Source organism: Etheostoma spectabile, chromosome 21 (assembly GCF_008692095.1).
Source record: "Etheostoma spectabile isolate EspeVRDwgs_2016 chromosome 21, UIUC_Espe_1.0, whole genome shotgun sequence".
Classification (NCBI taxonomy): Eukaryota; Metazoa; Chordata; class Actinopteri; order Perciformes; family Percidae; genus Etheostoma; species Etheostoma spectabile.
Genome location: NC_045753.1, coordinates 2002034 through 2018228, shown reverse-complemented (window position 1 = coordinate 2018228; position 16195 = coordinate 2002034). Strand labels below are relative to the sequence as shown.

The following is a 16195-nucleotide window of genomic DNA, read 5'->3' as shown; positions in this document are numbered from 1 at the left end:
GTATGCTATATTATTATGCTGTCAATTACAATGCAAACCAAGTTTTGCTGGTTCACTTCCTTGTCCATTGCAGTGTGTCAGCACCTGTAAATTCCTAAAAAGTCTGAAAAATGCATCTCGGAGCAGAGAGATCAGACACTTTGACTGACCACCGGGTGGAGCTAGAGATCAACTTGTACGCCATGAAAGGCTTTTGCTGTTGCTGCAGTGTAGCAGTGTGTGTGTGCGCTTGTGCCTGATCGATGAAGGAGAGGGGAGCGGTGGGGGAGAAAAGGGGAGGCGGGGATGGGGTGGTGTTCCCCTCAGGGCAGGGAATTAAAGCGTATGGATCCAGGATGGCGAGAGGCGTGAAGTGAAGTCTGTCATTTTGGAGGCACACTGTCACACAATGCAGCTGTATGGTAAGACACCGCCGTAGTGTACAAGGGCTTGGCTTGGTTTGTTTTTAAGCTTCAATGTCTTTATTCAGTCTCTATTGTGGCCTAAAAGATTTGTTGTGTTTTTCTGCTTTGGAAGAACCTCACACAGGAGCACACTTACTGGCAGACTTGACAGGTGACGTCAGACTGCAGGCCCCCGGTGAAGATTTGGTCGATGATGCAGTTACAGTGGTTGGGGTTGTTGGCTTTCTTACCATTGTCATCTGTGTGGATATACACACACACACACACACAAACACACACACCACACACACACACACACACACACACACACACACACACCACACACACACACACACACACACACACACACACACACACACACACACACACACACACCACACGCAGTGTAACTTCCCAACCACCCTCTGCTTCTAAACTGCAGAGAGACAAGCAGATCTGAGACAGATCAGCACTGTGGCTCTATCTCTCTCTCTCTCTCTCTTTCTCCCCCTCTCTTTTTCTCTCAGTCAGTGCATCTCTCTCTCTTCTCATCCTCTCCACTCATCCAACCAGCCCTTCTCCTGGCTACACTGAGATAAAAGCCCCCTCTCTGCCATTCCTCCTACAGGGTTCTTGGACAATTTTTAAAGTCAAATATAATACTTTTTAATAGTAATACCACATCACTTTTATAGATTAAGACCCAAAAAAACATTGAAAAAATTAATTAATTGACAGAAAAAGGAATTTATTGAGTCATTATTAAGATAATAATAACAAACTTAATAGCTTAAAGGCCCAATACGTAATGTATTTACTGTAATAAATCCAAAAATGACCTAAGTTGAAATACTAGCTATACTATTTCTGACAACAATGCTAATGCTAACATTTTCTGTTTTGAAATGTCTGTTCAGTGACCGAATGTCTGTTTAGTGCAGCCATGGAAGCAGCAAACAAACAAACGGGATCTACTGAGATAGATTCTACCCGACCTAAAAAAAGAAAAAATAGGATTTTCGATTTCTTTAACCACCCCTACTATCTATTGTATGTTTTATCCATGTGCAAATAAAGAAACAAAACAAGATGTATTGCCTCTGTGTACAGGTGTGTCCCACCTTTGCAGTGTCTGTGCAGGACGTCCAGCGCTGCGATGAGGAACTCGTGGGCGTCCTGCTGCTCGTAGCCGGCCAGGTGGCGGGCGTGGGTCCACACCAGGTGGAGAAGACGGAAGGGGATGTGTGGCGACCGGTGGCCTGAGTAGAACTGGAGAAGGAAGGTTGTATACAGTAGGTGAGAGAGAGAGAGAGAGAGCGAGAGAGCATGTTTCCTTCTACGCCTTGTATCCGTCTTTTACCCATTTCAAATAATTCTGTGTTACCTCCTGGAAGAGTTGCGACATCTCACACACCAAACAGGAGTTGCTCTGCATCTCGCATTTGTGTCGGTCGGACAGGAAGAAGTCACGCAACAGCGGAGTGTGTGTCAGCGCCTGGACGATGCAGTTCATGAAGCACGTGTTGCCCAGGTTTATCAGCCCGCGCAGGCCTGCGGGTTCAGAGGAATCCAAAAATAAGAAGCAGGAAAACAAAAAGATTAGACAAAGAGCACGGATGGATGGGTGGAGGCAGAGTCCGAAATTAGCTACCAGCCACATGCGGGTAAAACATGCAAGTGGCTGGTAGACCTGCTTCACTTACCTGCCAAGAAAACAGTAAATATCTATTGAGTGGCTGGTAAAATTTCAACATTCACTAGCCATTTGGCTGTAGGACAAAAACGTTATTTTTGAACAGGACCCCAGGGAGGGGTGAGGGAGGAAGAGAGACAGTTGCCCCAAGTCTATACTTGTGAACAGCAGGGCCAGCGTGCGTGTGTGTGTGTGCGCACGGGGAGTGTGAGGTAGGGCAAGTGAGAGTGAGGGAGTACCGACTCTAGTCATCGTGGGAGAAACAAAGTCCCCCCCCGCCACCTTTTGTGGTTCTGACCACGGCATGAAAAGTTAACCCACCCCTTGATTTCAAGTTGTTCATAGATGAAGAGAACCAGGGCATGAGTCAGGGGAAATGCAACGCTACCAAGTCACGGCCAAGCGGACCAATCACAGTTGTTGTGGCCTATGTCACTGTGACGTTTAGTTACATTGTTTGACACACACAAAGTCAGAGGTTCAGGAATACATGGGCTGTGGCGGAGCAGCTCTAGCTCCTTCTTGGTGGGCTCCCACGTTGAGTAGGCTACTTGTCCCTATGCCTGTGAGACACACACAACACACACACCACACACACACACCACACACACACACACACACACACACACACCACACACACACACCACACACACACACACACACACACACACACACACACACACACACCACACAACACACACACACACACACACACACACACACACACACACACACACACACACACACACACCTGAGGGAGACCCATGTCAGATTACAGCAGACCAAACAGCACACAGATGAGGGGAGAGGAAGAGAAAGAGGAGGACAACGGAGGAAGGAGAGGAAGGAAAGATGGAGGTAGTGCTCTCAGCGATGAGCAGCGAGGCCTGCAGACTCCCTCACCTGAGACAGAGCCAGGGCTGTTAATGGTGCTGGAGCACGTCGCTGCAGGCTTGTGCAAGGTGTTAAACGTATGCCAGCTTTCCTCGCTCCCACACACCCCCACCACTGCTTCCAGCTATCTCAGACACACTGCATGTGCGTCATTGTGTAGGATGTGTGCATTGGCTTTCACCTTACTATTGGTTTGAAGTAGGGCGGCGTGGAAAGCCCAGACCAAACGTTCTGGAAGCTACCAGTTTACACCAACGCAACTATCATCTCCATATCAACAACTCTCTGTACTTTCGTCCTCACTTCCGACTTTTCAGGCTTTTGTAGCTGGATTTCGTTTGTAGCTTCTCAAAATATGAATGAGGATAGAGATATTCTTGCTACAGCTGCATTTCTACTAGAGCTGAAACAACGTCTTATTCCTCCGATTCACTGCTTTGTTCCAACGCTGCTCCCTCTCTTCAGTCATTCTCTAGCTCGCTCAACAACAACCGTGCCCGCGGGCGCTCGTTGAGCCTCCGTCAAAGTCTGCCATTTCGACTGGCTGACAGTCTGTAACTGACTTGAGCCAGCTGACTTTGCTATTGGCTGTTGACACAGGTGACGTCACTTAAGCGCTGGAACCTAATAACCGGGGACTGGATCAGCTGAGATGGCCCGACTCAGACTGCTGCATCTGGTCTTTGGTATAAACTGGGCTTGATGCCAAATTTCTTTAGCGGTTAACCCTTCATAACTCTGATATTCTTAGTCAGAAAATAAAAAAGGAGAAGAAAAATTGCTTCCCAGAGCCCAACATGACTTCATCGAACCGAAACCTAAACGATCTTCAACAGAGAGCTGCAAATTCAAGTTTTGCCTTTTTTTTTTCTCTCCCGACAAATCATTAATTAGTTTTCACTCATCAAAATTGCTGTCCACTCCAAGTTTTTCAAGTTTGAAGGTTTTCAAATATTTTTGGAAATTGTGCTTGAGAAGATGAAAATATCAGTGGTAACATTTTACTTGAAGGTAGGTATGTACATAAGAGTGACATGACACTGTCATGAACACATGACACTGTCAACACAGTCATGACACTAACCCTAACTTGTCATGACAAACAGAATGACACTTACCAAAAGAAGAGTTGTGTCATGTACTTTTATGACTTTTTTTTTTAATGTTCATGACAGTGTCATGTCACTCTTATGTGGACACTCTTATTTGTATCTGTTTACTATTACTATTCCTATTCCTACAATACCCAGAATTAATTGTCTCTTGCTAGGAAACCAGATGAAAATGTTAAAGAGTTGACATTTCTTGGCACTTTAATCTGTAAAAATGGGAAAGCGGCATTTCCTAAAATCTTGGCTAATAAGAGAGAACAAATTTGGTTTTGGAAGCTTAAAGCAAATGAATACATTTCCTGAGTGGTAAATATTTGGTCTTGTGCTCATGGTTTTTAGATGACTTGACATGATTTAAAAGTCTCATTTTAATGTAAGCGCATAGATGGAAACTTTGCACATTTGCCAATGATGGTGGTAGTGCCGTTTCCTGTCTTTCTACATTTACAGGGGACCTTTTGTCCCTCTGAGATCTCCCTTCGGTCCCTCTCTTTGAAACTTAGCGATTGGCCCAGTTTGACAACCAGCCTAAACAGCCATCCTCTCCAACACTGGTGTGTGTGTGTGTGTGTGTGTGTGTGTGTGTGTGTGTGTGTGTGTGTGGTTAGAGGATGGATACCCGACCCGAGCCCGACGGTACCCGACGGGCCGGGCCGGGTTCGGACAGATTTTTAGAAAGGATGTTCGGGTTTGGGTCGGGCTCGGTCACATCAACGCGATAAGGCATTGAACATTTAGAATTTAAAACAGCTTATTATGTAGGTAATGGCGCTTGTTGCCCCGTGTGCATTGATGCGCTCATCTGTTGACATTTCCGAATGCCTTCCTACAATTGCTTAATAAAAGCGGCTTTCCACACAAACAAACGTAGGCTGCATGTGTCATTAGTATGAGAAACAAATGCGATTTTAACGGTGTCGGGCTCGGGTCGGGTTCGGACATAAATATCTTAATGCCTGTCGGGCTCGGGTCGGGTTCGGTTACTGCTCTGTCGGACGCGACAGAAAAATCCGGCCCGATCCGCACTCTAGTGTGTGTGTGTGTGTGTGTGTGTGTGTGTGTGTGTGCATGAGGGAAATAGATATACTAACCAATAGTACAGTTGGAGGTGATTCTCCTCCTCTTAGGGTTGTGGCGGAGAAGCTCTAGCTCCCTCTTGGTGGGCTCCCACGTTGAGTACTTCTCCCCTATGCCTGTGTGAGACACAAATACACAAACATACACACACGTCCCCAAAGGGAGACTTTGTCAGCACTAGATTCTAGTAAACTGAAAAAACAATTGACTTTATTATTCTAGTACCAATACAGTATACTGTACTGGCATATATTATATATATATATATAATATAGAACTCCATACTTGTGTGTATCGATGCAGTATTGCCAAAGAAAATATTGCAATAAGATGCTGTAATGATCCCCCCCCACAGCCCTAGTGCAACAGTGTGTAGTATGGCTGTGTGTGTTTTTAATGCCGTCATACCTTGCATTTTCCAGGCCTTCCTCTGTTCCTCTTTGGCAATCTGTTCCATGTCTTTGTCGTAAATGTAGTCTTGGCACATAAAACAGTAAATTCCTCCATACAGCAGGTCAATGGCTGGGAGGACAGACGAGGGTGAGAGAAAGGGAAGGAAAAGAAATAATGCATGAGGAAGCCGTTAGTCAAACGCCACTACGAGCCGTGTGAACCGCTAACTGCTTCATGTCTTTGACTTTCTCTATTCAGGCCACATTGCCATGGTGCTGCGGTGCCAGGTAGCCAGGCTTATCTGCTGACATATCATCTGTTAACACTAACACCATCCAGGAACACCCGAGAGAGACATCCCGAGACGGAGAAAGCAACGAGTGGGCCCTTACTCCAGACCTTCAGCATTCATTTCAGGCATTGTCAGCATTTTTTCACGCTCACTTAAATGTTCAAACACTGTCAAAAAAGTCCTTCCACTCACTGACCTGCTCTATACCCTGCCGCTACCAGTTTGCTGTTGCCATGACAACCTGCCTGTCAGCTTCTCCCAGCTGTCATCCTCTGCAGGTATGGAGGGGGGGCAGGCAGGAGGAGGAGTAAAACAGGACTAGGGCTGCACAATATGAGGAAAGCATGCGGTAACGTTGAATATCATGATAACGATGCGCCAGTAAACACATCGCGAAAGGCTGCGACATGTGGTGAAAGACACTCTTTTTTCCTCAGTGCTGCCTTTTATATGCAATTCAATGTTCAATTTGTCCAATAAAAGAATGTTGGAAATGATTTCCTTCTATTTGTTTGAAATTCAACATGCAATCTGTTGTATTTTAGCGCCATACTGAAAGCAGCAGAAATGCAGAACTGAGTACACTGCAATGTCTGTATATTAATCCCAAGTATTATTGTTATTATGATATGCAACAATTTTTTCTCATACTACACAGCCCTATTGTGCACACTGCTTTTTGAATTTTTTTCAAACAAATAAAAAGGAAATCATTTCCGACATTCTTTTACTGAAAAGATTGAACTTTAAATTGGATATAAAAAGGCACCACTGACAAAAAACAGAATACCAGTTACATTGTAGAGTGCAGTTTTCTGCTGATATTTTCTTTCAATCTTTGAGTGTCTTTTGCACCAGTTGATATATTTTTAATTTAACCTTTATTTAACCAGGAAAGTACCTATATCAAGGAAAGTAGCATATCAATATAATGCGATGACGATGAAATTAACGATATATTGTGCAGCCCTAGACAGAACGGAGGAAGGTAAAGAAGTACTCTAGAGTACAGAACTTAAATGAACTGAGAGGAGAGTGTGCAATTACATGAAATCCTTTTACAATTCTGGATATTGACAGGGTGGGAATGGGAGGAGGGCAAAACAGAGGAGGCTAAAAACAGGGATGAGCCCAAATCAAGGCTGCAAACAGCATTCACCAAATAGCTGGGAGTGAAAATGCAGAGAACGGGTTAGATGAAAGAGATGGAACGGCAAGAGAGAAAGGAAGAGGAGGAGAAGAAGAAGGAAGGAGGAGGGGCCGGGGTTTAATGAAGGCTAATTCCACAGGGTTTGTTAAAGACGACTTAATTACCTACTCAGCAGGCTGCGGAGATCTGTCCCTTTTTGGAAAAAAAAAATCTTTTCTCTCCCTCCGTTTTAGATGGTTTCTCACCATCTTTGCAGCATTTGATTCAGCAGCCAGCCTAATTAAACTCCTAATATGTGTGACACACACACACGCACGCACACAGGGGGGGTCTTTCTGAGCTGAGCGATAACGTCGAGGTTTGATAAAAACAGATTCTCAACATCTGCCGAACCCCCAACCTTTCTTACGGACATCCCCCCCCAGTGTCTATGCTGCGGCAGCGTTCTCCTCCAAAACACTGCAGTGTACCGTACTTCACAGAAACAGTCTAATTCTGTTATGTGGAGAATCAAAGGGAATGCTACTGGGCGCAGAGAGCTGGCGCTGGTTCATTCTAACAGGACAATGCCTTGTGTTGAAGATGACATGCTGTCTTCTGAACGCTGCCTCTGGACTCTGAATATGAGTTCCCTATGAATGTCTACCTAGTGTAAATATTCGGAATTTGATTCAGGGTTGCATCCAAAATCGCATACTCTGCACTTCATACTATGTATACTAATGTAGCTTAGCGTAAATTCTTTCAGGGAGACCTAACTTTGAATCTGCGCTTTCTTTTTTGCTGTGTATAACTGTCGCATATATACTAATCTCTCCTGATTTACATATAGATCAGCGTAAATTCTTTAGGAAGACCCAATTTAATCAATGCTCTCTTCCAAAATGGAATCAGCTGTTGGAGGCGTTCACCTTCCTGTTAAACCAATCAGAATCGCACACAAAATGCAAGGGCCAATCACAGAGTCAGAACCCTGCTTTACAAATCTTTTTCTCCCTGTGCTATTTAGTTGTCGTTGCAGGCAAAGAACCAACCAACAACACCCTCCACAATTGGGTCTGATGGTTCTCTACCCATATATATATATATTATGAAAGATTCGTATAGTGATGGAGTCTAATCACCAAAGACTTTGTACATTTGTTGAGCTGTACAGAAAAAAAAAAACTTATTTACATATCAGCAAACATGTCTCTTCTGATTGAATTAGCGGTGTGTCGAGACATCCAGCTCACGAGAGGAGACACAAGACACGAGACTGGGTTCACGGCATCGAGACGAGACGAAATTTTAACACTGTTTAGTGTGCAGAAGCACAGAAGGGAGGGGACGGTATGAGGAGGAGGGAGAGGCGAGCTATTCTCGTTTTGTTTGAAAATACTTTGAACGTCAACAAGAAGTAACGTCGTCCAACATCCCTTAGAGCACCTTTAAAAAAAAAAAGAAATTTGAATGGTATTATAGAGGAAGATTGACGGCTCTAATCTACAGTATGTCAAGGAGCGTCACTGCTGTTGTGGAGGCTCAAGGCAAACTGATACACCGGCGTGTTATCATTTGAAATGTCACCCATCTGAATATCAACGCCACATATTCTTTGCACAAAGTGCAACAGACAGCAGTTTACAAGTGAATGCCTTTTGCACAAGTCTTCACATGGCGCCTGAGACTGCACACATTCTGCAGTTGTTTAACTGTGGGGGGGGGGGGGGGGGATCAGGTAATACGCAGCGATCTTCTCTGCAATCATTCGGAGATTTGTGTGCAGTGTTGTGATTATTACAGGCCATGTGGTGTGTCCCTGTGGGAGTAGAGTGGATGGGGAAAGCAGCCAACAGTTCTTGGTGTTCAGCAACCACCCACCCCGTTGTTCAAATCCGGAGCCCTCCAGATTGTGTCTGTTTGATGCAAATATTTTTATCCAGTGACGAATTGAAATGTAACTTTCCCATTCTCATCTCACGGCGAACGCTCGCCAACAAAGCGACGTCCGTGCGTGTGAGAAACAGTGTGGTCGTAGCATCTCTGAAAATAGAAGCCTTCGCTGTAATTTAAGGGAGAATATTTTAACAAATCCAATGCGGATTAACACTCAAATCCCTGATGTGCAGTGTTTTACCTTGCCTTCTTTGACCAGGAATCATAATCCTGTCATTACAAGGTGCAGCCAAATCTCATTTTTGTGTTATAATAACCCCATAAACCCAGGCACCAATGAATGGTTTGAAGGGTTTGGGAGTAAGGTTAAACCGGGACATATACATATATACCGGGCAAAGTCCAATACATAACCAACTTAACCCTTGTGTTGTCTTCTGTGGTCAAAAAGATTTACACTTTTTACCCTTTTTTTGACATTTGTCATTTTCAATTATTGTTTTTTTTTTTTATTTCACTAAACACCACCTTCTACCACTAGTTTTACACTTCTTTGGAATCCATGGTCAATAACCCTCATTTGTAAAGAATTATACCTAATATTTGAGTTAATAAAGCCAAAATTATGAATTATTTTGACTAATAGTCAAGTCACTTCACAGGCGGGCCTTGTCAGGGTTAATTAGTGGAATTTCTTGCATTTCAGGTTACATCGCGAGAGCCCAGAAATAAAGCTTAAGTACAGACACACACACACACACCCACCCACACCCACACCCACACACACAGAGTCAGCGCTTTATGCAATCACACTGAGCTACATCTTCATTAGCTCTTACTCAAGTGTATAATTAGCCCTTTTAACAGCCTTTGTTTTGAGAGAAGAAGCATTACAACGTTGTGGGGGTGTGTGTGCGTGCATTATGTTTATGCTGTTAGTGTGTCTGTTTAGGCAGGGACCAACTCGTTTAAGCTAAGAGGGCTAATAGCAGGTCTGGATGCCTGGTGTTACCACCATCAGGGCCCTAAAAGCACACCTGGCCCATCTGCACCTGTGATTGCCTTTGTGGATGAGAGTCTTCTGCAGTACGTAGTAAGTAGTAGTATGTGAGTATGTTGTGATTTGTCAAACAACCCCAGAGTGAACATTACCATACCTAGGTTATGCCTTTTGCTCTTGGCGTGCTCGTGGATGTGTTTTTTGGCAAAGCAGGCGAAGAAGACGCAGTAGAGGCATGAGTGGAGCCTGTTGAGGTGGGCGCCGCACATGTGGCAGATACACGACTTGGCCTGGAAGAGAGGGGGAGGGGACAGAGAGGGATGAGGGAGGCATTAAAAGAGAGACAACAGGGAATTATTGCCACTAGTGCACAATGTTCTAATGCACCATGTCATTTAACAGCCATCCAACCACAGCAGGAAGATCTAGAGGACATGCGTAGGAAGTTTTTACATTTCATAATGTCAAATACCTCTTTAATTACAATGTAATGAAATGTAATCATTTGTAAGGGCCAATCCTGACTTGGCTTCATCATTTTTGATAATAACTTTTCTATCAAGTAAAACAACATCTTACATAGCTTTTCTTTAACCTCTTTTGCCTTGTGCTGAATCCCAGTAGGCGAATGGAAAGCAATCTAACAGGGACATTTTGGAGTGTGCATGTGAGAGAGAGAAGTGTGTGTATGTGGCTGTACAGTACTGTACATGAGGCGTCATTGAGTAAAAGAAAATAGAGCTCAACAGTCCCGTCCTTACTCCAAGAGACCTTGGGTTCCGGAAATAAATTTCCCATTAATTTCTCCTATTGACGTCTGGGAAAATCTGAATACAAAAGATGTATACAAAAAAAAAACAGGACCTTATGCTAAAGCTAAAGAAGCCCATGGGGATCATTTAAGAACTATGTGATTCACGTATACACCTAAATTGCAGCATATAATGATCGTTGATAAATAATACATATATTCTGTTTGATAGTCGACAGTGCGATGTTGGAAAAATGAGATAGAGGGGGCGGGGGTGGGGGGGGGGGGGGTGGCCGCATGACATTGGATGGAGGGTTGATAGTGTGGTTCAAAAGCATGCAGATGAGAAGCTGGCATGCCAATGAGCCAGCATGAATATGAGCAGGTGAGAAGAAATGAGCAATGCAAGGAAGAAGAGAGGAGGGAAGATAAGAAAAGACAGGAGGGAGATAGAGGGAGGCATAAAGGCCCAGATGAGAGTCAAAGGCCACGGGAGAAGATCTAAGAGAAGGTGATATTTGAAAAGTAGATGCCAACTGCAAAGGGTTGATTTGTATGTCAAATTCTGTTTGATGTGTTCACACGTGTTCTGATACATAAACACGCAGAGCAGAATAGCTAGAAGAAAAAGAGGAGGAAAGTCTATTGGACCAGGACTATTGGTCCGTCTCTAAAGTGGGCTGCTGGGGTTAAAACCAGGGTGTAATGTCCCAACCTGTACCGGTTGGTGCCAACTATGGCTGGGTATTGGTTAAATGTTGATACCAATTTTATGAAATCCATTTTAACAAAAATTACTGCAATATCATCGCCAATATTACGCATTTCCCAATCCATCGGTATTTATAATGGACAATAAATTTGTATACAGTATGTACATCGGAATATTGGATTTTTAAATATTTTTTCCACACCAACAGCCTTTAGTTCGGTTGAATCAAACTAGAGTTTGTGCGGTTCGTTTGGGGGGAGAGATTGCGGCAATCAAATTCTGGTGCGTACCAAAAGCGGGCCAAACAAGCGTACTGAGACCTGCTTGAAGAGGTCAAGCTTGCGGTCCATCACTCGTATCTCCGTGGTCAAACCAGCTGCCGCTAAAATGGCGGACAGACGGCGGCAGAGCAGAGCGAGGTCTTGGTGGCCAGAGCAGATGTAGTGACGTCTCTTGTAAAACGTCTGATCATTTTAATGAAAGGAGCTGGTTTGACCACTAGACCAGAACACAGGACCTTCTTACTGTATTTACTTTCTTGCTCCCGCCCCCAGACATATTTATCTAATAAAAAGGGCTGGACGTTCTGGCCTAATTTGTAATGACGCAATTTGGAATGCTTGGAATTTTCCACGTGAGAAACCAATCAAGTTCACTAACTCACGAGTTGACGAGGCATTTTTTCGATGCAAAGAAGGCAATTCTCTGCAAGTTGCTGCCTAAAAAGTATTGAATTCGGTACCCGGCCCTAGTTATGGACATACATTAGTTCTGCTTTAGCACACTGGCCATGTACTAACAGGCCACACGCTCAGTAATGCCTTGTGTTCTTCCAAACTCTCCAAGTTCTGCCCATGTCATATTTCTGGGAACTCTGCGATGTCAGGGACGAGCCATCTGCCGGCAGGATGTTATGCGAGAAGAGCAGCAGAGGGTAATGGGCTGGAAAGATCCTGGTTAGAAGTGTAAGTGAGGACATTATCACACTGTCAGCCGAATTCAACATCAATTTTGTGGTAGCTCGGTGCACACATGTTCAAGTGCTGCTCCTACTAGCTGAAGCAATGAGGATTATTTGTAAATGAAACATGAGGAGTAATTATGAATTTACTTGTGGCATAATGTATTGCTATAACACGAGGAAATTAGAATGCATTGCAATGCAGTTAGTTATTCTTCTCCACTGCAGTATCTTGAGAAACATAATACATGTGGACTGGTAATATCCAATGCAACTGTCATTCAGATGTGATTAGACATGTCTTGGGGGGGGGGGGGGGTGGAATCACCAGACGCCTCCCGATACGATATCATCACGACACTTATGCCACCATACGATATTGTTGCAATTTTAAGCATATTGCAATATTCTGTGATATAAAGCAATTTATAACCTTTTTTCCAACTTCTAATTTGTCCCAATTTCAAATGATGTCCCCAAAAGGAAACTTTGTCAACATCTGTTTTATCTGTCTTCCTGCAGGTGTTTCTGGCTCTGGAGCTGTGGTTGGAGTCAGCTGCTGCCTCCATGTTCCTGCTCGACACCGTCTGCCACAATTCTCCATGTCTCTCTCTGTCTCTTCTCTGGCCGTCTCTCGTTCTCTGTCTCTCTCTCTCTCTCTCTCTCTCACCCCTACCGGTCGAGGCAGATGACCGCCCACCCTGAGCCATGGTCCTGCTCCAGGTTTCTGCCTCTTAAAAGGAAGTTTTTCCTTATCTCTGTGGCCTAGTGCTTGCTCTTGGTGGGGACTGTTGGTTTTCTGTACATAACATCCCAGAGTTCGGTCTGGACTTGCTCTTTATGAAAAGCGCAATGAATAACTGATGTTGTGATTTAGCGCTCTATAAATAAAATTGAATTGAATCTAAAAAGATACATTTCTCTGTTTTTTCATATCATTTCAAATTGTATTGTCCTCCTCTCCTACTCTTTCTATAATGCCTAACAAATCTGTCTCTTTGTCTCCCTGACCCTGTCTACTGAAGCCTGAAATATAATCAATAATTATAAATAATATTAATAATAACATAACTGATTTTACTGGTCGGACTGCCGAGCTCTGTTTCAGACCGCTGGTTTAGGCTGGTCATTTATTTGTCATAAAGATTCTGATGAATGAATATTTAAAAAAAACAAAAAAAACTTTGGCCATTATGAATACCGATAGATCAGGAAATGCCTAATATTGGCCGATAATCTCAGTCCGCTGATATATCGGTCGGGCTCTACCCTCTGGGTTTGTGGTGTTTGCAAGGTGGTGTTATGCTCTACCATACCACAAAACAGCTGGGAGGAATACAAACAAAATACAAAAAAAATGAAACCTGTATCTTTTCTGTGGATTTGTATGGGTGCTGCTCTGGTTTTCAATAAAAATACATAAAAGAAAAAAATACACTGCAGATAACGTTAATGTGTCCACCTCAGCTAGGAACGGAAGACACAGGTACTCTGGCATATAGGCCTAATAGTCAACACAAATGGAATGGTATTATGTGTCATGAAACATTGCCCTCCCCAACTCGTGAAAAGTCGGATTTGCTCCATTTGTTGATGAGATTTGTTTAGAAGACCTTGAATCCATGTAAGACACAAATGTCATCAGACACAATCCAGGTCATTAGACAACGTGCACAGCAGGTTTTTTTTTTGCGGTGATGTCAGTGACGAGCCCAGACCCGCGGTAGGCGTCATGTAACTGTCCCAGCCCTACCCCAGAGGCTGATAAAGCATTATAAACGAGCATATGGGTCTTGAGAATGCTCCCATACAGACACAAACCAACTGAAGCATATGCTGGCGCTAAGATTAAATTGGAAAATGACTAATGGATGGAAAACATCAATCACCCTCTTTATCGAAGTCCCAAAAGATGTGAAATATACATTCTTCAGGGACATTTTAGAGTAAGTGTCCCATTGAAGAAAAAAACAAAGAGCAACTCCTGTGGACCGCATGCTTCCACCTCAGTGGAAGACTGAGCCACAATCAAAATCAATGAGAATGCACCTCACAGGGAGGTAATTAGGGCTGCACAATTAATCGCAATTTCATCGAAATCGCAATACAAACTAGTGCGATCATAGTCTACAATCTACAAACCGTATTCTACAGTCTAAAATATAATAATCTTGGTTTGGTACAGATCCATGCAAAAATAATAAAAGTAAAAGAAATAAATCAAACTTCAATCATTTTTTTCAATGAGAATCAAAAAAAAAAAAAAAAAAAAAAAAAAAAAAAAAAAAAAGGTAATTTCCTCCAATAACGTGAATCGTATCGCAATATCAGTCAAAATAATCAATTAGATATTTTCCTAATATTGTGCAGCCTTAGAGGTAAGAGGTAGACCCCTTTTACCAGACGTATTGCTCTTCAGGGCATGGTGTGTGGGGAGGGCAGATAATCACTACAACAGGAGGAGACTCTGCAAATATTTACCCCATTTATTTCAGTTAACATGCCTCCAGGACTACAAGCTCCCCACTGATCCCATGACAGATGACAGGGGATGGGGTTGTCCCAGAGCCCGTTGGAGTACAGCATGTAGGTAGCCAAGCAACACACACTCACACATTGAAGATACATGCACAACATGCTAATGCACTCTGTATCCATCTTTACCATAAATACGACTCAATAAAATAGATTTCCCTTTTCTAAAGAATACTGTACTCGTGTCAAAGAGATGCTGACTGATTACACATCGTTTCACGGTTCAACAACATCGTATCGATCCCGTCATGCAGTGCAAAGTTGGCTGCATCTCTGTCATTATAGCTTAGGGGTTGGCAGGATAACAAGTAGAGTAAGCTCAGTTGAGTTTAAAACAATTATTATTGCCCCCTCCCCCCCCCCACCACCACCACCCTTTGCGAGGAAATAGCACCGTGTGATGCTGGTGGAAGGAAGTGGAGCCAGTATAGGCGCAGAGCCAACCGATGCACATCAGCTTTCTAATCTATAATGCGGTCTCGAGCTTTGAAGCAAGCTAACGGTCGGCTGTGCAGGGGTTGCCACGGTGATGCTCGTAGTTGGCTTCACGTTGGCCTGCTGTGGCGAGTCAGTCAGGTGTTGTTGTGGTTGGTAGCCTATGTTGGCTAGTTGTAGCCAGACAGCAAAAAACTAGAGCGTGGGTAGTATTTGACTGAGAGAGAACAGTACTCTGGCATTCAGAGTCGGATGTTTGTGTTGTTTTGGAAGGGCGGGGAAGTGTCCACGCACGGGACGCCAACTCGCTCGCGCGCGCACACACACACACACACACACGCGCGCGCGTCCCTGTCTGACCACTCGTCTCCCTCTGGCACTTGTTACCTTGCGTTTTCTGGTCTCGGCTGACCCGCTCCACACGAAACACTGATAAATAACCCTCAGGTTCTGCTTCCAGTTGTCCACTTTGAAGCCGTTGACATGGGGGCAGCCCGCGGGACTCATGGTAGTCACAGCCACCGGCTTAGTTGTCCTCTGGGTGGATGAAACCTGTCAAATTCCCACAACGCAGACCCAGTAGAAAGGGTCTGGCTAGCTTGCCAGGTTCGTTATCCACCGAGTGCTGCGTTCTGGCTAACTAACTGGACATGTCCTGGTTGCAGTTATAAGACACGCGCAGTAGCGATCATCAAGACGATTTTTTACGATATAGTTATATTGGTAATACAATATTTTTGCATTTAAATCCAGATTAGCGCTGTATATGTAGTCCTTCACATTAGCTAAATTACATGTTAGCAAGCTGGCTAAAGTTGGTTAGCACTGGAATTTCAACAGTAGCTCACACGGTGTGTCGTCAAGACCCACCTCATTCATAACGGCCGACCAATGAGCGGCGAGTGCTCTGCTTGATTGGCGTGTGCCAA

The 16195-nt window shown here is 44.0% G+C and overlaps 1 protein-coding gene across 2 annotated transcripts in view; it reads right to left on the bottom strand.

Moving 5' to 3' along the window:
- usp22 (ubiquitin specific peptidase 22) overlaps positions 1-16195 on the bottom strand; it is a 25219-nt gene extending 9024 nt beyond the window's left edge. Inside the window, exons 1-7 of one of the 2 annotated variants that reach the window (XM_032501654.1) lie at positions 15654-16195; positions 10030-10162; positions 5568-5681; positions 5174-5275; positions 1768-1934; positions 1505-1652; positions 541-643 (exon numbers count right to left, since the gene is read on the bottom strand). In XM_032501654.1, the coding sequence (XP_032357545.1) occupies positions 541-643; positions 1505-1652; positions 1768-1934; positions 5174-5275; positions 5568-5681; positions 10030-10162; positions 15654-15773 (887 nt within the window). In that variant the 5' untranslated portion in view covers positions 15774-16195. The remainder of the gene's footprint in view (positions 1-540; positions 644-1504; positions 1653-1767; positions 1935-5173; positions 5276-5567; positions 5682-10029; positions 10163-15653) is intronic. The other variant, XM_032501655.1, reaches the window with a different exon arrangement.